The sequence below is a fragment of the Oncorhynchus tshawytscha genome, linkage group LG10 (assembly GCF_018296145.1).
Source record: "Oncorhynchus tshawytscha isolate Ot180627B linkage group LG10, Otsh_v2.0, whole genome shotgun sequence".
Taxonomy (NCBI): domain Eukaryota; kingdom Metazoa; phylum Chordata; class Actinopteri; order Salmoniformes; family Salmonidae; genus Oncorhynchus; species Oncorhynchus tshawytscha.
The window spans coordinates 75,998,471-76,020,833 of NC_056438.1; the positions used below are offsets into that span (position 1 = coordinate 75,998,471).

General features: G+C 42.5%; 1 protein-coding gene across 3 annotated transcripts; it reads left to right on the forward strand.

The window, feature by feature from the left end:
• The first annotated feature begins 419 nt into the window (after nucleotides 1–419).
• On the forward strand, nucleotides 420–22,124 carry LOC112255693. Of its 3 annotated transcripts, none has more exons than XM_042329097.1 (4): nucleotides 420–1,007; nucleotides 1,104–2,060; nucleotides 6,164–7,445; nucleotides 20,758–22,124. In XM_042329097.1, the coding sequence occupies exons 1-3, from the start codon at nucleotides 648–650 to the stop codon at nucleotides 7,355–7,357; spliced, it is 2,511 nt and encodes an 836-aa protein (XP_042185031.1). In that variant the 5' UTR covers nucleotides 420–647; the 3' UTR covers nucleotides 7,358–7,445; nucleotides 20,758–22,124. The 3 variants fall into 3 exon arrangements, with proteins under 3 accessions (XP_042185031.1, XP_042185030.1, XP_042185029.1); XM_042329096.1 differs by having other exon boundaries at nucleotides 420–856; nucleotides 953–2,060; XM_042329095.1 differs by having other exon boundaries at nucleotides 420–2,060.
• The last annotated feature ends 239 nt before the right edge of the window (nucleotides 22,125–22,363 follow it).

Here is a 22,363-nt window from a genome sequence, read left to right on the forward strand (position 1 = left end):
CGGACCGTTTTAATTCTGAAATGTACTCAGACAGCACACGGACGGGACACTATGGACTCATTCATCAAAACAATAACGACTACTGCTACTGCCGCCACGGTGTCCATTACGGACCCACGTTGTTCCAGGGAGGACCAGGGGGAAACAGACCACCACCCACACGCCCAGACCATCCAGACCACCCAGCATCACTGGACCTCAGGGAAGACTTCCAGCTTCCTCCTTTCCCTGTGGAGACCGAGTATATAGAGCCTGGACTAGAGAATGGTGAGAGAAGTGGAGGAGGAAGAGGTGGTGGAAGAGGAGATGGAGGAAGAGGTGGAGGAGGAGGAGGAGGAGGAGGCAGACAAGAAGGTGAAGGCAGAGGAGGAGGAGGAGGTGGTGGAAGAGGAGATGGAGGAAGAGGTGGAGGAGGAGGAGGAGGCAGACAAGAAGGTGAAGGTAGAGGAGGTGAAGGGAGAGGAGGAGGTGAAGGCAGAGGAGGAGGTGGAAGAGGAGGAGGCATTGAAGCTGAAGCTGGTCACACTCACAGGGCCCCACAGAGGAGGCCAGTGTTCACAGGGCAGGGTCAGAATGCCCAACCTCAGCCAGACCTATTTAGCCCTAGCCAAACCTATGACTACAACCCTGCCCAGTGGAGCTGTCCAATGGAGCCCTCAGGCCCTGGTCTGAGACACTATTCCCCTGTGAGAGAACAATGTGGCTGTGTGGGACAGGGTGGAGGTGACGCTGTTGGGACGGCGACCGGGACACACCCCTTCAACAGCAGCAGACATGCGTCAGCCTTGTCACTCCTGGCGGACCCAGAGCCGGCACACAGACAGACTAGCTACAACTACGATCCAGAGGGGCGCAGGCAGGCTAGTTATGGAGTGGAAGAACAGATCTGGGGTCAGTCAAAACACAGACAGGCCAGCTGCAGTTACAGTACAGAAGACAAACCGATATGCAGGCAGGCTAGTTATGGAGTGGAAGAACAGATCTGGGGTCAGTCAAAACACAGACAGGCCAGCTGCAGTTACAGTACAGAAGACAAACCGATACGCAGGCAGGCTAGTTATGGAGTGGAAGAACAGATCTGGGGTCAGTCAAAACACAGACAGGCCAGCTGCAGCTACAGTTTGAGGCTAGAAAGACAGACTAGCTACGGTCCACAGGGACTACACAGACAGGCTAGCTACAGCTACAGTCCAGAATGCAAGCCAATACATGGACAGACTAGCTACGGTCCAGAAGAACAGATCTGGGATCAGTCGAAACACAGACAGGCTAGTTATAGTCCAGAAGACAAACCGATACACGGACAGACTAGCTATGGTCCAGAAGAACAGATCTGGGATCAGTCGAAACACAGACAGGCTAGTTATAGTCCAGAAGACAAACCGATACACGTACAGACTAGCTACGGTCCAGAAGACAAGATCTGGGATCAGCCGAAACACAGACAGGCTAGCTACAGTTACAGTACAGAAAGGCAGGACTGGAGATTTACTGCTGGTGGTCAACACGATCATTTGGACAGGTGTGTACCACTAGAACAAGGAAATTTACACTCCCACATGCCAAATGGATGCTGTGGCATTGGTGGTCCAAGTCCCAGGCCTGTGTCCTCTCAGGGCAGGGGAGATAGAGCTAACCACCAGGAGAGGACTACTAGATTAAAGGCTGGAGGAGTTGGAGGTGGGATAGGAGAAGACGGCTGTAATGGACGACATGTCCCTGCTGGCTCTAGCTCTGAGGGTTTGGTCAGGAAGAACCAGGGTTTGCTCCAGGAGAAGGAGGGTTCAGTCAGGGAGAAGAAGGGTTCGGTCCTGGAGAACCAGAATTCGATCCGGGAGAATGAGTGTGCGGTCCATGAGAACCGCGGTTCAACCCAGGAGAACCAGGGTTTGATCCAGGAGAAGGAGGATTCAGTCCAGGCGAAGAAGGGTTCGGTCCGGATAAACCAGGGTTCGATCCGGGAGAAGGAGGTTTCAGTCTGTGAGCAGATCAGACAGGTGGTGTCAGACCTGGAGGGGGTCCTGGGTGGTCTCAAACAAGTCCACGTGGAGATGAAGGAGGTAAGAAGCCTCTACTGTATGTTAACCTACAGTGAGCCTGGTCCCAAATCTGTATGTGTTTTAGCCAACTCTGACTGTTGTAGTAATTTTTTATTTTTTATTTTATTGAACATGTATTTATCTAGACAAATCAGTTAAGAACAAATTCTTATTTACAATGACGGCCTACCCCGGCGAAACCCTCCCCTAACTCGGACGACGCTGGGCCAATTGTGCTCCACCCTATGGGACTCCTGATCACGATCTGTTGTGATACAGCCAGGGATCGAACCCGGGTCTGTAGGGACGCCTCTAGCACTGCGCCACTTGTACCTTGGCGAGCCTTGCGAGCCACACTACATAACGCATGTTTATGTAAGCTTGGAAGGTCAGTGTGGCTCGCGAGGCTAACTAGTTGTCATGCTGTTCATGTAGTCTGAGAAGTTGACTAAAGCAAAAAGCTGATGAATCAATAGAAAATGGAATTAAATGGACAGTACTCCATTAAGCTTTGATAATTCATCACTTTACCCTGCATAAATGCAATGAATGATTGAGGCATATCAATCTGAGTTCTGTCCATATCTAATTTTCTATGGAGTGTACTTAGGGGATCATACAACCAATTTTAAGGACAAGTTTTCGAGTGAGTGCCTATTATGAATGGTCATTGATGAATGGTATGACAAAAACAAACATGACAACAATAGTCAGAGGAGTTGGCTGAAACACACACAGTGATCTGAGGACGAGGTCATGTTTGCCTTGAGTCCATGTATATGTTTCAGTAGGGTTGTTTCAGCATGCTTACGTTAACATTTGAAGTAAAGCAGATACTGATGGACCTATGAGTGTCCTCTTTCTGTTTATGGGCAATTCCACAGTAACAGAATGATGCTCAGACTCAGATGATTCTTCACTTTAAAATGGCAAACAAAAACCAATGAAAACACATTTACTTGAAGAACTGGGCAGAGGCAAAGTTTGGTAACAAAACAACGGTTTGTGCTGTTTGTGCTGTCATTCTGTTACCAAACTTGGCATCTGCACAGTTCTTCAAATAAATGTGTTTCCATTGGTATTTGTTTGGCACACTGTACATTATAAAGGGAAAAATCTGAGTCACAGCATTATTCTGTTACGGTGGAATAGCCTTCATGCATTCAGCTCTGTAGAAAAAAGGAATGATGCAGGCTGACATGGAAGGAGATACTGTGGCACTGCTCATAATTTGAGTCATTTCTTGCAGTTGCATTGATTGAAAGCGATTCACATCGACCGTTTGGCTAAAAACCTGCTGCTGGAATTGATAGAGAAGCACATTAAAGAGCCTGTCTTGAGACAGGTTCTTACCTATGCTTAGCTTTAATGGTGTCAATATGCAATATGCATTTTAATATGCTGTAAATTGTAAAACATTGTGAATGGCTCAATTGAAAGACTTGCGTTGTAAAAGAGACATGGTCCAGTATAACATAATGTTGTATAATGTATTAATATACTGTAGTAATGTAGTGGTAACAAATGTAGTAATGTAGTATAATGTATTAATATACTGTGGTAATGTAGTATAATGAATTAATATACTGTAGTATAATGTAGTATAATGAATGAATATACTGTAGTATAATGTAGTGGTAACAAATTTAGTAATGTAGTATAATGTATTATTATACTGTAGTAATGTAGTGTAATGTATCAATATGCTGTAGTAATGTAGTATAATGTATTAATATACTGTAGTAATGTAGTATGATGTATTAATATACTGTAGTATAATGTAGTGGTAACAAATTTAGTAATGTAGTATAATGTATTATTATACTGTAGTAATGTAGTGTCATGTATTAATATACTGTAGTAATGTGGTGTAATGTATCAATATGCTGTAGTAATGTAGTATAATGTATTAGTATACTGTAGTAATGTAGTGTAATGTATCAATATGTTGTAGTAATGTAGTATAATGTATTAATATACTGTAGTAATGTAGTATAATGTAGGGGTAATGCAAGTAGTAATGTAGTATACTGCATGAATGTACTGTGGTAATGTAGTATAATGTAATGCTAACTAATGTAGTAATGTGGTATACTGTATCAATATACTGTAGTGATGTAGTATAATGTATTAATTTACTGCAGTAATGTAGTACAATATAGTGGTAACTAATTTAGTAATGTAGTATAATGTTTTAATATAGTGTAGTAATGTACTATAACGTAGTGGTAACTAACATAGTAATGTAGTATATTGTGTTAATATAGTGTAGTAATGTAGTATGGTATAGTGGTAACTAATGTAGTAATTTACAATAATGTATTAATATACTTTAGTAATGTATTTAATGTTGTGGTAACTAATGTAGTATAACGCAGTGGTAACTCATTTAGTAAGGTAATATAATGTATTAATGTACTGTAGTAATGTAGTATAATGTATTAATATACTGTAGTAATGTAGAATATGTAGTGGTAACGAACGTAATAATGCAGTGTACTGTATTATTATAGTGTAGTAATGTAGTTTGGTATAGTGGTAACTAATGTACTATGTAGTATAATGTTTTAATATACTGTAGTGTACTGTATTAATATAGTGTAGTAATGTAGTATGGTATAGTGGTAACTAATGTACTATGTAGGATAATGTTTTAATATACTGTAGTAATGTAGTATAATGCAGTGGTAACTAATGTAGTATGTAGTATAATGTATTAATATACTGTAGTATAATGTGTAATAGTGGTAACTAATTTAGTAATGTAGTATAATGTATTAATATAGTGTAGTAATGTACAATAATGTAGTAATATACTTTAGTAATGTATTATAATGTTGTGGTAAGTAATGTAGTAGGTAGTATAATGTATTAATGTACTGTAGTAATGTAGTATAATATATTAATATACTGTAGTAATGTAGCATATGTAGTGGTAATGAAAGTAGTAATGTAGTATAATGTATTAATATACTGTAGTAATGTAGTATAATGTATTAATATACTGTAGTAATGTAGTATAATGTATTAATATACTGTAGTAATGTAGTATAACATATTAATATACTGTAGTAATGTAGTATAATGTATTAATATACTGTAGTAATGTAGTATAATGTATTAATATACTGTAGTAATGTAGTATAACATATTAATATACTGTAGTAATGTAGTATAATGTATTAATATACTGTAGTAATGTAGTATAATGTATTAATATACTGTAGTAATGTAGTATAACATATTAATATACTGTAGTAATGTAGTATAATGTATTAATATACTGTAGTAATGTAGTATAATGTATTAATATACTGTAGTAATGTAGTATAATGCATTAATATACTCTAGTAAGTACGGGTTAATCAACGAGGGGCTGTGGAAAATAATGAATGATGTGGAAGGAGTGAAACACTAAGTGCTAGCGGAATGGAATGAACCTTCCACAGAGTTACATTATTTTCCAGAGAACGCATAGAGCCCCAAGTTGTTTATCCCTTTTATACCTTGGCTATAATTGAACACATTTGCTACTAGAAATGTGTTTGTCTGCAGGTAGAAATGTGTTCAAGTAGATAACACGTTTACTCGATAGCTAGATATACAGTCCTTGATAACTAAACAAACAGACCTGCTAGTTTAGCTAACCATAAATAACGCATGCTCTAGAATGCCATTCAAGCCAATCAGAAACATGGTATAATGTAATATAATGTACTGGTAACTTATGTAGTATAATGTATTCATATACTTTAGTAATGTAGTATAATGTATTAATAACCTGTAGTAATGTAGTATAATGTATTAATATACTTTAGTAATGTAGTATAATGTATTAATATACTTTAGTAATGTAGTATAATGTATTAATAACCTGTAGTAATGTAGTATAATGCAGTAATATACTTTAGTAATGTAGTAATATACTGTAGTAATGTAATATATTGACTCACTGTACTGTCCAGTAGATGGTCCAACAGATGTATTGTCTGACACCTAACAAGAGAATTCTGTTCTAAAATATAATAATTTCTACATTGTCAAACAAAATCTAAAATTGCATGACTCTTAAAAAACATATGGTATATGGTGACTATGTTTATTGACTCTGGGTCATCCTTTAGGTGGTCCAACAGATAGATCGTCTGACAGCTAACATTGACCTGGAAGAGAAAGAGGGATCATGTAACAAGTCCCCTAGTCGTGGTGACGGTCACCTCAACCCCAGAGACTGTAAAGGTGGTGACGGTCACCCCAACCCCAGAGACTGTAAAGGTGGTGACGGTCACCTCAACCCCAGAGACTGTAAAGGTGGTGACGGTCACCCCAACCCCAGAGACTGTAAAGGTGGTGACGGTCACCCCAACCCCAGAGACTGTAAAGGTGGTGACGGTCACCCCAACCCCAGAGACTGTAAAGGTGGTGACGGTCACCTCAACCCCAGAGACTGTAAAGGTGGTGACGGTCACCTCAACCCCAGAGACTGTAAAGGTGGTGACGGTCACCCCAACCCCAGAGACTGTAAAGGAGTCCTGATGTTCAACCAGGGAGACCAGAGACCACACTACAGAGACATGGACCGTATCGTCAACCAGAAGACTACTAGGGTCCAGGTACACACCCACTGGACTGGTACAGGGGACCTGGTCCACAACCATAAGACTCCTGGGAACCATGGACCACAGTGCAGCGACATGGATCATACTGTCATCATGCATGACCCTCCTCCCGACCCCAGAGACGTCCCTGGGGTCCTGGTGGACAGACAGAAGACTAGTGGAGATCAGGGAGTCTCCCTACTGTACAGACAACCTGACCATACTGTCACCATACGAACTAACTCCCTGTCTCCTGTCCTCACCGCATCTGTCATCAAGACCAACCGGGTTGGGCTCACAGCCCTGAGCCCCATGGGCCCTCTGAGCACCTCCAAAGACCCCAAACAGGACAGACGGGGACTCAACGGACACCCTCCTCTACCCGGTCCAGGTAGAGAACTGAACCATGTGGCCCCCCAGACCCCCCCAGAGCTAGAAATGACCCCCTCCCTACCCCTGCCCCTATGGACTCAACTGTCTGATCCCACAGCCATGGTCGGATACAGTGTCCCCACTCTTAGGATCCAGAAATCTCCACTGTACCCCCGCCACAACGGACGGGTGGAGAGGCTCAGTAAGAGTCCGGCTCAACCAACCTACCCTGCCCACCCAGCACTGCCGGTCCTGCCCCACCTGGCCCAGCCACCCTACCCTACCCACCCAACCCACCCTGCCCTGCCTCCCAGTGACTTGAAGACACCCCCCTACAACATGGTATGAGGGGACAGCCTCACTGCCATGGGGCCCTGGAACATATAATACAAGGACAGAACTACACCGATAAGTAGTCTGAGAAGGAAAGCTTGCGGTAAGTGTGTGTGTGTGTGTGTGTGTGTGTGTGTGTGTGTGTGTGTGTGTGTGTGTGTGTGTGTGTGCTAATGTTCATGTCACGAGTTCCTTCCTAGCAGTTCTTAGTCATGACTTCAGAGAAATAGAGAATTACATTTACACAGATTGACTCGTGGTTTACACAACCTGACTGCTGATGACGTGCGCGTCATGGTAGTATAACAGTTTGATTATACAAAAATAACATTTCAGCAGCCATATCTGTGAAGATGCAAGATGACTGTGTGTGTGTATCTGTGTGTCTGTGTGTTTCTGTGTGTGTCTGTGTGTGCCTGAATCTGTTTGTCTGTGTGTGTCTGAATCTGTTTGTCTGTGTGTTTGTGTGTCTGTCTGTGTGTTTGTGTGTCTGTTTGTCTGTGTGTGTATCTGTTTGTCTGTGTGTGTTTCTGTGTGTGTCTGTATCTGTTTGTCTGTGTGTTTGTTTGTCTGTGTGTTTGTGTGTGTGTCTGTGTGTGTCTGAATCTGTTTGTCTGTGTGTTTGTGTGTCTGTTTGTCTGTTTGTGTGTCTGTGTGTTTCTGTGTGTCTCTATTTGTCTGTGTGTGTCTGTGTCTCTATTTGTCTGTGTGTGTGTGTCTCTATTTGTCTGTGTGTGTCTGTGTGTTTATTTGTTTGTCTGCTGATGTTTATGTCACATTAGTTTCTGCTTCTTGCTATAACTTAGTCATCATGACTTCAGAGAAATGGAAAGTTTAAAAAAAATAGAGTTTAATCATTTATTGTAATGAGACACCAACCATCTGGGATAGATATTGGATACAACTGCCGCTAGTCTACCCTCTCTTTCGGTAAGTATTTATAGGATAACAGACATGACTATCTATCTGAGTCATTGGCAGGACTACAAAATAACTCCCCCACTCGTTTCTCCAGTTAGGACAAGATAGCGCCGACAGACACGGTCGCACTGTTTCCAGTTCCTAGCCAACTTTGCAGTATTTTTTTTTGCATGTGTTACTTCTTACATTATTTGTTCTTGTATTATTACCTACAGCCCGGGAAATAACATTTGGATATTAGATTGATGGTCACTCACCAGATATTTGAGCAGATATCAGACTTCAAATCAAATCAAATGTTATTGGTCACATACACATGGTTAGTAGAAGTTAATGCGAGTGTAGCGAAATGTTTGTGCTTCTAGTTCCGACAATGCAGTAATAACCAACGAGTAATCTAACCTAACAATTTCACAACAACTACGTTATACACACAGTGTAAAGGAATTAAAGAATATGTACATAAAGATATATGAATGAGTGATGGTACAGAACGGCATAGGCAAGATGCAGTAGATGGTATAGAATACAGCATATACATATGAGATGAGTAATGTAGGGTATGTAAACATTATATGAAGTGGCATTGTTTAAAGTGGCTAGTGATACATTTTTTGCATCAATTTTTACATTATTGAAATGGCTGGAGTTGAGTCAGTGTGTTGGCAGCAGCCACTCAATGTTAGTGGTGGCTGTTTAACAGTCTGATGGCCTTGAGATAGAAGCTGTTTTTCAGTCTCTCAGTCCCTGCTTGAATGCACCTGTACTGACCTCGTCTTCTGGATGATAGCGGGGTGAACAGGCAGTGGCTCGGGTGGTTGTTGTCCCTGATGATTTTTATGGCCTTCCTGTGACATCGGGTGGTGTAGGTGTCCTGGAGGGCAGGTAGTTTGCCCCCGGTGATGCGTTGTGCAGACCTCACTACCCTCTGGAGAGCCTTACGGTTGTGGGCGTAGCAGTTGCCGTACCAGGCGGTGATACAGCCCGACAGGATGCTCTCGATTGTGCATCTGTAAGAGTTTGTGAGTGCTTTTGGTGACAAGCCAAATTTCTTCAGCCTCCTGAGGTTGAAGAGGCACTGCTGCACCTTCTTCACCACACTGTCTGTGTGGGTGGACCAATTCAGTTTGTCCGTGATGTGTACGCCGAGAAACTTAATACTTACTACCCTCTCCACTACTGTCCCGTCGATGTGGATAGGTGGGTGCTCCCTCTGCTGTTTCCTGAAGTCCACGATCATCTCCTTTGTTTTGTTGACGTTGAGCGTGAGGTTGTTTGAACTTCCAGAGTTAGCTCTATTCATCCCGCGGGCTGCACCAATACGCTGACACCGGAGAAGACGAAGAAGAAGTGGGGCCCGAGACTCAGGCGGTGTATTACTCGCTAACGGTCAGTCCCTAGTCGACGAGCTCAGGGCAAAGATCTCCGTCCAGAGAGATATCCGGGACTGTAACGTACTCTGTTTATACAGTGCCTTTGGAAAGTATTCAGACCCCTTTCCACATTTTGTTTGGTTACAGCCTTATTATAAAATTGATTAAATAGCTTTCTTCCCTCAATCTACACAATACCCAATAATGACGAAGCAAAAACATGTTTTTATAAAAAAGAAAAAACTTAAATACTGTATTTACATAATTATTCAGACCCTATTCTCAATATTTTGTTAAAGCACCTTTGGTAGCGATGACAGCATTGAGTCTTCTTGGGTATGACGCTACAAGCTTAGTACACCTGTATTTGTGGAGTTTCTCCCATTCTTCTCTGCAGATCCTCTCAAGCTCTATCAGGTTGGGATGTGAGCGTTTCTGAACAGCTATTTTCAGGTCTCTCCAGAGATGTTCGATCAGGTTTTAGACCGGGCTCTGGCTGGGCCACTCAAGCACATCGGAGACCTGTCCTGAAGCCACTCCTGTGTCGTCTTGGCTGTGTACTTAGGGTCGTTGTCCTTTTGGAAGGTGAACCTTTGGCCCAGTCTGAAGTCCTGAGTGCTCTGGAGTAACTTTTCATCAAGGATCTCTCGGTACTTTGCTCCGTTCACCTTTGCCTCGATCCTGACTAGTCTCCCAGTTCCTGCCGCTGAAAAACATCCCCACAGCATGATTCTGCCACCACCATGCTTCACCGTAAGAATGGTGCCAGGTTTGCTCCAGACGTGACGCTTGGCATTCAGGCCAAAGAGTTCCATCTTGGTTTCCTCAGACCAGATAATCTTGTTTCTCATGGTCTGATAGTCTTTAGGTGCCTTTTGGCAAACTCCAAGTGGGCTGTCATGTGCCGTTAATTGAGAAGTGACTTCTGTCTGGCCACTCTACCATAATGGCCTGATTGGTGGAGTGCTGCAGAGATGGTTGTCCTTTTGGAAGGTTCTCCCATCTCCACAGAGGAACTCTAGAGCTCTGTCAGAGTGACCGTCAGTTATTGGTCACCTCCCTGACCAAGACCCTTCTCCCACGATTGCTCAGTTTGGCCAGGCGGCCAGCTCTAGGAAGGGTCTTGGTGGTTCCAAACTTCTTCCACTTAAGAATGATGGAGGCATCGGGTCTCCCGAATGGCACAGTGGTCTAAGGCACATCGCAGTGCTAGCTGTGTCACTCGAGATCCTGGTTAGAGTCCAGGCTCTGTAGCAGGCGGCCGCGACTGGGAGACCCATGGGTCGGCGCACAATTGTCCCAGTGTCGTCCGGGTTAGGGGAGGGTTTGGCCGGCAGAGATGTTCTTGTCCCATCGAGCACTAGCGACTTCAGTGGTGGGCCGGGCGCACTAAGCTCAGGGTCCTGGGTCTGAACACCTCCCTGTGCAACTGGGTCATGGACTCCTGACGGGAGTGTGAATTTTTGTGTGAATTTTACCCCGTTTTCTCCCCAATTGTTTGTTAGTAGCTACTATCTTGTCTCATCGCTACAACTCCCGTACGGGCTCGGGAGAGACGAAGGTTGAAAGTCATGAGTCCTCCAATACACAACCCAACCAAGCCGCACTGCTTCTTAACACAGCGCGCATCCAACCCGGAAGCCAGCCGCACCAATGTGTCGGAGGAAACACCGTGCACCTGGTAACCTTGGTTAGCACGCACTGCGCCCGGCCCGCCACAGGAGTCGCTGGTGTGCGATGAGACAAGGATATCCCTACCGGCCAAACCCTCCCTAACCCGGACGATGCTAGGCCAATTGTGCATCGCCCCACAGACCTCAGAGTCTCTGGTGGCACAGCCCTTAACCACTGCGCCACCTGGGAGGCCACCACATACTTTCCCCAACCTACACTGTGAATGTTTAAATGATGTCTTCAATATAGACAAGAAAAATGCAATCATTTGTGTGTTCTTAGTTTAAGCACAATATGTTTGTCTATTCTTGATTAAGTTAAAATCAAATTTGATGACCAATTTATGCAGAAATCCAGGCAATTCCAATGGGTTCACATACTTTTTCTTGCCACTGTATATATACATTGCTAATTTTGATCATTTGTATTTTTTTCTTCTAGATTATGTGTGTATTGTTTTTATATTTATTATTACTAGGTATTACTGCACAGTTAACATTAGAAACACAAGCATTTAGCAAGGTATTACTGCACAGTTAACATTAGAAACACAAGCATTTAGCAAGGTATTACTGCACAGTTAACATTGAAAACACAAGCATTTAGCTAGGTATTACTGCACCGTTACGGCTAGAAAAACAAGCATTTAGCTTGGTATTACTACACCGTTAGCATTAGAAACACAATAATTTAGCTAGGTACTACTGCACTGTCAGAGCTAGTAGAAACATAAGCATTTAGCTAGGTATTACTGCACTGTTAGAGCTAGTAGAAACATAAGCATTTAGCTAGGTATTACTGCACTGTTAGAGCTAGAAAAACAAGCATTTCACTAGGTATTACTGCACTGCTAGAGCTAGAAAAACAAGCATTTCACTAGGTATTACTGCACTGCTAGAGCTAGAAAAACAAGCATTTCACTAGGTATTACTGCACTGCTAGAGCTAGAAAAACAAGCATTTCACTAGGTATTACTGCACTGCTAGAGCTAGAAAAACAAGCATTTCACTAGGTATTACTGCACTGCTAGAGCTAGAAAAACAAGCATTTCACTAGGTATTACTGCACTGCTAGAGCTAGTAGAAACAGAAGCATTTCACTAGGTATTACTGCACTGTTAGAGCTAGAAACACAAGCATTTCGCTAGGTATTACTGCACTGTTACGGCTAGAAAAACAAGAATTCAGCTAGGTATTACTGCACTGCTAGAGCTAGTAGAAACAGAAGCATTTAGCTAGGTATTGCTGCACTGTTAGAGCTAGTAGAAACAGAAGCATTTAGCTAGGTATTGCTGCACTGTTAGAGCTAGTAGAAACAGAAGCATTTATCTAGGCATTACTGCACTGTTAGAGCTAGAAACACAAGCATTTCGCACACCTGTGATAAGTTATGAAAGTCTATGTTCGCAACCAATAGACTTTGATTTGATTTAAAGTTTGGTTACGTCCAAAATGGCACCCTATTCCCTTTTTAGTGCACTATTTTTGACCAGGACCATTGTTTTGTAGTCCAAAGTAGTGCACTATATAGGGAAAAGTTTGCAATTTGGCAGGTAGTCTTTGTGTCATTCACAGAGGTCACATTTGTGAAGATAGTGATCTATTTGGCAACAATCAAACATCACTAATTAAAGAATTCTTGCCATTTCAATTAATTGAAGTAATAGAAGTCTCAAAAGTTTTACCTCACAATTGAGAAAAAGGACAAATTATAAAGAGAGAATGTTCCCGTTTGTGTGAAATACCTCCCTCTTGTGCAGAATATGTGTAATTGCAATTTTGTTTTTTCTGGCTTGTGCCTAATTTCTGTGAATTGGGCCAAGCACAATCTGGTTTTAATTATCAAGCCTTTGGACAGATGCCAGAGCAGAGTGAGGCAAACCAAAACGTTAGCTTGTTATATTTCAAATGTTCCCATAAACATGAGCACTTCTAGACATCGTTCAAACATGGCGAGAGCCAAGGCCCGCGGGACTATAGCGAACCACTCCCACAGAGAGAACTCCTGTGGGGGCTATAGCGAACCACTCCCATAGAGAGAACGCCTGTGGGGGCTATAGCGAACCACTCCCACAGAGAGAACTCCTGTGGGGGCTATAGCGAACCACTCCCACAGAGAGAACTCCTGTGGGGGCTATAGCGAACCACTCCCATAGAGAGAACGCCTGTGGGGGCTATAGCGAACCACTCCCATAGAGAGAACGCCTGTGGGGGCTATAGCGAACTCCTCCCAGAGAGAAAAGGCCTGTGACTTCATGTTAAAGCTTTCAAAATAGGCTTTGAAATATCGTAGAAGTATATTAATTCTGTGCAGATATCGTTTATGGTAAATCACTTGTAACTACGCAATTGTGATTTAATTTTATGACAGTGTATTTGGTGTATTCTGAAAACACAGTCTGTTTAGACTATTATCAGTTGAAAAAGGCTACAGTGAAAATATAATTAATTCCATTGATTTTCTTTTCTATTATGTCTTCTCTATTCTTCCCTGCTGTTTTATCCACTTCTCTCCTATTTCTCTCCTGTTTTCTCCTGCTTTCTCCTGTTCTCTCCTCTTCACTCCAGTTCTCCCCCTTTTCTCCTCTTTTCTCAATTTGTCTCCTGTTCTCTCCTCTTCACTCCAGTTCTCCCCCTTTTCTCCTCTTTTCTCAATTTGTCTCCTGTTCTCTCCTCTTCTCTCTAGCTCTCTCCCCTTCTCTCCTCTTCTCTCCTCTACTCTCCTCTTCTCAAGAGTTCTCTCCACTTCTCTCATCTTCTCTGCTCGTCTATCCTCTTCTCTCTTGTTCTCTCCTCTTCTCTCTTGTTCTCTCTTGTTCTCTCCTCTTCTCTCCTCTACTCTCCTCTTCTCAAGAGTTCTCTCCACTTCTCTCATCTTCTCTGCTCGTCTATCCTCTTCTCTCTTGTTCTCTCCTCTTCTCTCTTGTTCTCTCTTGTTCTCTCCTCTCCTCTCCTCTCCTGTTCTCTCCTCTTCTCTCCTCTTCTCTCTTGTTCTCTCCTATTCTCTCTTGTTTTCTCCTCTCCTGTTCTCTTCTCTCCTCTTCTCTCCTCTTCTCACCCCTTCTCTCCCCTCCTCTCCTCTTCTCACCCCTTCTCTCCCCTCCTCTCATCTTCTCCCCTGTTTACTCCTCTTCTTGCCATTTCTCTCCTATCCTCTCCCTTTCTCTCATCTTCTCTCCTGTTCTCTCCTATCCTCTCCCTTTCTCTCATCTTCTCTCATTTTCTCTCCTCTTCTATCCTGTTCTCTCCTATTCTCTCCTGTTCTCTCTTATTCTCTCCTCTTATCTCCTGTTCTCTCCTGTTCTCTCCTGTTCTCTCCTATTCTCTCTTATTCTCTCCTCTTATCTCCTGTTCTCTCCTGTTCTCTCCTGTTCTCTCCTGTTCTCTCCTATTCTCTCTTATTCTCTCCTCTTATCTCCTGTTCTCTCCTATTCTCTCTTATTCTCTCCTCTTATCTCCTGTTCTCTCCTGTTCTCTCTTATTCTCTCCTCTTATCTCCTGTTCTCTCCTGTTCTCTCTTATTCTCTCCTCTTATCTCCTGTTCTCTCCTATTCTCTCTTATTCTCTCCTCTTATCTCCTCTTCTATCTTGTTCTCTCCTGTTCTCTCCTCTTCTCTTCTCTTCTATCTTGTTCTCTCCTGTTCTCTCCTCTTCTCTTCTCTTCTCTTCTATCCTGTTCTCTCCTGTTCTCTCCTCTTCTATCCTGTTCTCTCTTGTTCTCTCCTGTTCTCTCCTCTTATCTCCTATTCTCTCTTATTCTCTCCTCTTATCTCCTGTTCTCTCCTATTCTCTCTTATTCTCTCCTCTTATCTCCTCTTCTATCTTGTTCTCTCCTGTTCTCTCCTCTTCTCTCCTATTCTCTCTTATTCTCTCCTCTTATCTCCTCTTCTCTCTTATTCTCTCCTCTTATCTCCTGTTCTCTCCTATTCTCTCTTATTCTCTCCTCTTATCTCCTCTTCTATCTTGTTCTCTCCTGTTCTCTCCTCTTCTCTTCTCTTCTCTTCTATCCTGTTCTCTCCTGTTCTCTCATGTTCTCTCCTCTTCTATCTTGTTCTCTCATGTTCTCTCCTCTTCTCTTCTCTTCTATCCTGTTCTCTCCTGTTCTCTCTTGTTCTCTCATGTTCTCTCCTCTTCTATCTTGTTCTCTCATGTTCTCTTCTCTTCTCTTCTCTTCTCTCCTGTTCTCTCCTCTTCTATCCTGTTCTCTCTTGTTCTCTCATGTTCTCTCCTCTTCTATCTTGTTCTCTCATGTTCTCTCCTCTTCTCTTCTCTTCTATCCTGTTCTCTCCTGTTCTCTCTTGTTCTCTCATGTTCTCTCCTCTTCTATCTTGTTCTCTCTCTGTTCTCTCCTGTTCTCTCCTCTTCTCTTCTCTTCTCTCCTGTTCTCTCCTGTTCTCTCCTGTTCTCTCCTGTTCTCTCCTGTTCTCTCTCTTCTCTTCTATCCTGTTCTCTCCTGTTCTCTCACTCTTCTCTCCTGTTCTCTCCTGTTCTCTCCTGTTCTCTCCTGTTCTCTCCTCTTCTCTTCTCTTCTATCCTGTTCTCTCCTGTTCTCTCCTCTTCTATCTTGTTCTCTCCTGTTCTCTCCTGTTCTCTCCTCTTCTCTTCTCTTCTCTTCTCTTCTCTTCTCTTCTCTTCTCTTCTCTTCTCTTCTCTTCTCTTCTCTTCTCTTCTCTTCTCTTCTCTTCTCTTCTCTTCTCTTCTCTTCTCTTCTCTTCTATCCTGTTCTCTCATGTTCTCTTCTCTTCTCTTCTCTTCTATCCTGTTCTCTCCTGTTCTCTCTTGTTCTCTCCTGTTCTCTCCTATTCTCTCTTATTCTCTCCTCTTATCTCCTCTTCTATCTTGTTCTCTCCTGTTCTCTCCTCTTCTCTTCTCTTCTCTTCTATCCTGTTCTCTCCTGTTCTCTCCTCTTCTCTCCTCTTATCTCCTCTTCTATCTTGTTCTCTCCTGTTCTCTCCTCTTCTCTTCTCTTCTATCTTGTTCTCTCCTGTTCTCTCTCTTCTCTTCTCTTCTCTTCTCTTCTCTTCTATCCTGTTCTCTCCTGTTCTCTCCTCTTCTATCCTGTTCTCTCTTGTTCTCTCCTGTTCTCTCCTCTTATCTCCTATTCTCTCTTATTCTCTCCTCTTATCTCCTGTTCTCTCCTATTCTCTCTTATTCTCTCCTCTTATCTCCTCTTCTATCTTGTTCTCTCCTGTTCTCTCCTCTTCTCTCCTATTCTCTCTTATTCTCTCCTCTTATCTCCTCTTCTCTCTTATTCTCTCCTCTTATCTCCTGTTCTCTCCTATTCTCTTTTATTCTCTCCTCTTATCTCCTCTTCTATCCTGTTCTCTCTTGTTCTCTCATGTTCTCTCCTCTTCTATCTTGTTCTCTCATGTTCTCTCCTCTTCTCTTCTCTTCTATCCTGTTCTCTCCTGTTCTCTCTTGTTCTCTCATGTTCTCTCCTCTTCTATCTTGTTCTCTCATGTTCTCTTCTCTTCTCTTCTATCCTGTTCTCTCCTGTTCTCTTCTCTTCTCTTCTCTTCTATCCTGTTCTCTCCTGTTCTCTCATGTTCTCTCCTCTTCTATCTTGTTCTCTCCTGTTCTCTCCTCTTCTCTTCTCTTCTATCCTGTTCTCTCCTGTTCTCTCTTGTTCTCTCATGTTCTCTCCTCTTCTATCTTGTTCTCTCATGTTCTCTTCTCTTCTCTTCTCTTCTCTTCTCTTCTCTCCTGTTCTCTCCTCTTCTATCCTGTTCTCTCTTGTTCTCTCCTGTTCTCTCCTCTTATCTCCTATTCTCTCTTATTCTCTCCTCTTATCTCCTGTTCTCTCCTATTCTCTCTTATTCTCTCCTCTTATCTCCTCTTCTATCTTGTTCTCTCCTGTTCTCTCCTCTTCTCTCCTATTCTCTCTTATTCTCTCCTCTTATCTCCTCTTCTCTCTTATTCTCTCCTCTTATCTCCTGTTCTCTCCTATTCTCTCTTATTCTCTCCTCTTATCTCCTCTTCTATCTTGTTCTCTCCTGTTCTCTCCTCTTCTCTTCTCTTCTCTTCTATCCTGTTCTCTCCTGTTCTCTCATGTTCTCTCCTCTTCTATCTTGTTCTCTCATGTTCTCTCCTCTTCTCTTCTCTTCTATCCTGTTCTCTCCTGTTCTCTCTTGTTCTCTCATGTTCTCTCCTCTTCTATCTTGTTCTCTCATGTTCTCTTCTCTTCTCTTCTCTTCTATCCTGTTCTCTCCTGTTCTCTCATGTTCTCTCCTCTTCTATCTTGTTCTCTCCTGTTCTCTCCTGTTCTCTCATGTTCTCTCCTCTTCTATCTTGTTCTCTCCTGTTCTCTCCTGTTCTCTCCTCTTCTATCTTGTTCTCTCCTGTTCTCTCCTGTTCTCTCATGTTCTCTCCTCTTCTATCCTGTTCTCTCCTGTTCTCTCATGTTCTCTCCTCTTCTATCTTGTTCTCTCCTGTTCTCTCCTGTTCTCTCCTCTTCTCTTCTCTTCTATCCTGTTCTCTCCTGTTCTCTCTTGTTCTCTCATGTTCTCTCCTCTTCTATCTTGTTCTCTCATGTTCTCTTCTCTTCTCTTCTCTTCTATCCTGTTCTCTCCTGTTCTCTCATGTTCTCTCCTCTTCTATCTTGTTCTCTCCTGTTCTCTCCTGTTCTCTCATGTTCTCTCCTCTTCTATCTTGTTCTCTCCTGTTCTCTCCTGTTCTCTCCTCTTCTATCTTGTTCTCTCCTGTTCTCTCCTGTTCTCTCATGTTCTCTCCTCTTCTATCCTGTTCTCTCCTGTTCTCTCATGTTCTCTTCTCTTCTATCCTGTTCTCTCCTGTTCTCTCCTCTTCTCTTCTCTTCTATCCTGTTCTCTCCTGTTCTCTCTTGTTCTCTCCTGTTCTCTCCTCTTCTATCTTGTTCTCTCCTGTTCTCTCCTGTTCTCTCATGTTCTCTCCTCTTCTATCTTGTTCTCTCCTGTTCTCTCCTGTTCTCTCCTCTTCTATCTTGTTCTCTCCTGTTCTCTCCTGTTCTCTCATGTTCTCTCCTCTTCTATCTTGTTCTCTCCTGTTCTCTCCTCTTCTCTTCTCTTCTATCCTGTTCTCTCCTGTTCTCTCTTGTTCTCTCCTGTTCTCTCCTATTCTCTCTTATTCTCTCCTCTTCTCTTCTCTTCTATCCTGTTCTCTCCTGTTCTCTCATGTTCTCTCCTATTCTATCTTGTTCTCTCCTGTTCTCTCCTCTTCTCGTCTGTTTTCTCCTTTTCTCTCCCGTTCTCTCATCTCCTTTCATCAAGGTAAGCACAGAAGACAATTACACTACTGTACGGAAGCTTGGCAAAGAAAGTTAGGTGGAAATGTTGTTAACTACAGCAGAGAAGAGATGCAGAGAACAAGAGAGAGAACAAGAGAGAACAAGAGAGAACAAGAGAGAACAAGAGAGAGAACAAGAGAGAACGAGAGAACAAGAGAGAGAACAGGAGAGAACAAGAGAGAACAATTTTCTCTCCTCTTCTCTCTTGTTCTCTCCTGTTCTCCTGTTCTCTCTTGTTCTCTCTTGTTCTCTCCTGTTCGCTCTTGTTCTCTCTTGTTCTCTCTCTTGTTCTCTCCTGTTCTCTCTCTTGTTCTCTCTCTTGTTCTCTCTTGTTCTCTCTCTTGTTCTCTCTCTTGTTCTCTCCTGTTCTCTCTCTTGTTCTCTCTTGTTCTCTCTTGTTCTCTGCATCTCTTCTCTGCTGTAGTTAACAACATTTCCACCTAACTTTCTTTGCCAAGCTTCCGTACAGTAGTGTAATTGTCTTCTGTGCTTACCTTGCCTGTGTCCCAACTGGATCTCTATTCCCTATAGGCACCAGTGGAGGCTGGTCGGAAGGAAATATAAGAGGACGGGCTCTTTGTAATGGCTGGAATGGAATGAATGGAAATGGAAATATGTGGTTTCTATATGTTTGATGAGTTTGATTCCATTCCATTAATTCCATTCCAGCCATTACAATGAGCCTGTCCTCCTATGGCTCCTCCCATCAGCCTCCACTGATAGGCACAACTTTTTCCCCCCCGGCTCATCCAGCTACAGTAGCAAGGCTGAATGAGTCATGATATCCCAAGGACACATAGCTAACCCATGAGTTTATCCTCCTTCACTTCATCTATTCTAAAGTATAAACTGGGTGGTTCAAGACCTGAATGCTGATTGGGTGACAGCTGTGGTATATCAGACCTTATACCACGGGTATGACAAAACAGTTATTTTTAATGCTCAAATTACATTGGTAACCAGTTTATAATAGCAATAATGCACCTCAGGGGTTTGGGCATTGGGCAAATATACCACGGCTAAGGGCTGTGTCCAGGCACTCTGTGTTGTGCCGTGCAGGGGAACAGCCCTTTGCCATTTGTATATTGGCCATATACAACACCCCCTTGGGCCTTATCGCTTAAATATCCATCACTACATTAAGACTGAACAGTACAGAAATACCTCTATGGAATGGAAAATCCAATATATATATATATATATATATATATATATATATATATATATATATATATATATATATATATATATATATATAATATATATAACAACATTTTGAAAATATTGTGTGATATTGTGCTATACGTTGTGCTATATTGTGCTATACGCCGGCTTCACTGTGGACATAGTAGCTCAAAATTGATCAGAAATTAATACTCTGCTTTGCTCTTTGCAATTTTGTTTTTTGTTCTTCCTCCTCCTTGTACCCCTATTTTTACAGTAATGTACCCTGCATCTCACAAACTTGTCCTTTGTCTCTGTGATACTGTAATTCTTGTTCTTTGTTGATATGAACCTGCAACCAGTCAAAATCTATTGAGCAGTCAGTACTGTTAATAAATGGAAAGCACAATGTTCAGGGCCATACAATTTGCCCATTGTACAGTATACAGCCTACAATGCACTGTACTACAGTATCCATTCTCAGACTTTCTCCTTCCCACCTTCAACAACCTGTTTGCTCTCTGAACTGGCTTATATTGGTTGTGTCGCATCATTTGAAACAGGTTAAATCAATGTTGAGTGGTTGTGTTCAATCAATGACATACCTTCTCTATTTGTATTTGATTGTTGCCACTTGTGTTTACCAGTATGGATGACATGTGCATTAGAGTGCAGAATGTGTTTTGAGAATGAGAATGTGTTTAGAGTTTTGCTGAAAAGTCTAAGTGAGATCTGCAAATGGTGTTTTACCATGTGAAATGGTTTAAGGTATTGACAACAGACTGCATAATTAGCTAAATGAGTCCAGGCAACTGAGAACTTTGTTCAGACAATGGGTTTTAGTGTTTTAGCAATTGAGAAAAAGTGTAAGTGCTTTACATCACTGCCCCAAACCTTCTGGGGAGATGCTGTTGTTGCGTCATTTAGCCGCACAGTTTACATCAGTCATTGAAATGACCATTGACCATGGGTTGTACGTATTGCAGATTGGCCTTTTGAATGCTGTGTTTTTCTCTTCCTCAGGAGCCCTGACGTGGTGAAGAGATGTCAGTCAGTGGTGGACACGGTCAGTGGTGGACACGGTCAGTGGTGGACACGGTCAGAGCTCGCCCTGAAGAGGGGGCTATTTCCAAGGGAAAACGCTCCAGACAGACAGGAGGGGAATTCCACATGAAAGCCTGCGATGCACAGGCCTTGAGAGGCACAGTATGAAGCAAGAACTTCAACATACATTAACATGTATGTGTGGTGTCTGGGGGGTTGGCAAAAACTCAAGACAGCAAAAACTGACGGTGTCACATTTCTTACCTTTGTGTATGAAATAAAGATAGCAGTGACCTAATAATTGGTATTAATATTGATTTGAAATGTTTTATGTTCTGTTCTGGCACCGATGCGTGTTTCCATTCTCCTAGCTGTCTCTATTCCATGGTATTCCGTGTCTAAACAGCCTTTTCTGCACCTGAAATTACAAGTTATTCCCTAAATAGTGCATTATGTTTTGATCAGAGCCCTATGGGTCCTGATCAACAGTAGTGGACTAAATATGGAATAGGGTGTCCTTTGGAACCCTGTCTTTATGATATGTAACAAACTACTGCATGTCGGAATCGTCTGCAGGTAGGCCTGCTACCCTCTCTGTCTCTCTGTTTATTAAAAATCGTGTCTGAGAGTTTCACCACTTCTCTCCCAGAGCCCCTACAGATAGGATGAGACACCCCTCTGTCTCTGGCTGCGTTTACACAGGCAGCACAATTCTGTTACTTTTTCCACTAATTGTTATTTTTGACCAATCACATCAGATCTTTTCACATCAAATATATTTTTCTGAGTTGATCTGATTGGTCAAAACACCAATTTGTGAAGAAAAAAAAAGATAGGAATTGGGCTGCCTGTGTAAACGTAGCCCTGTTTCCTCTCTCACCACAGAACAGCTCTGTTTCTCCTCTCTCCTCTGTTGACGTCAAGCCCAGTTTCCTCCCCTCACTCTCGTCTCCTCCACCCTCACTGCAGAACAGCTCTGTTTCTCCTTTCTCCTCTGTTGACGTCAAGCCCAGTTTCCTCCCCTCACTCTCGTCTCCTCCACCCTCACTGCAGAACAGCTCTCTTTCTCCTCCTCAAGCCCGGTTGACTGATAACCAATGTACTGAGTCTGTACCACTACAAACTGTTAGAGAGACTTTATCACGGTGTTACGTAATTCCGGATGGATTCTTGCTTGCTTGATCGCCAATAATTCAGATACACATGAAAACATGAAATGAGCCAGGGAGTCGGTAGAACATCACTCAGAGATGCACAAAAAAACAGTATAACATTCAAAATGGGGTGAACCTTTCCTTTAAGCAAAATCTGAATAAAATGTTTGAAATCTTCCAATTACTAAGAAACCATCTCTCATCGTATTCATTGGTTGAGCCTGTTTGGGAATTAACATGCTCTCATATTTCAAAGTTGTTTGACTGTTCTACTTTTCTAATGTTTTTTGGAACTGTTTTCCCACCGACACATGATTAGGTGTGTGAAGACAGGCCAGACAGGCTCAGGTCAGAATGAAAAGAAAAAGCTTGTCTTCAAAAGCCCAGCTCTACTCAGAGAGTATGTCTGCAGTACAGTGTTGGATGTTGGA

Bases quoted from the DNA above. Each gene is read 5' to 3' on its own strand.
- LOC112255693 (XM_042329095.1), top strand. From the start codon at position 648: ATGGAGCCCTCAGGCCCTGGTCTGAGACACTATTCCCCTGTGAGAGAA. The intron at 2,061-6,163 runs GTAAGAAGCCTC...GTCATCCTTTAG, and splicing joins TCCACGTGGAGATGAAGGAG to GTGGTCCAACAGATAGATCG.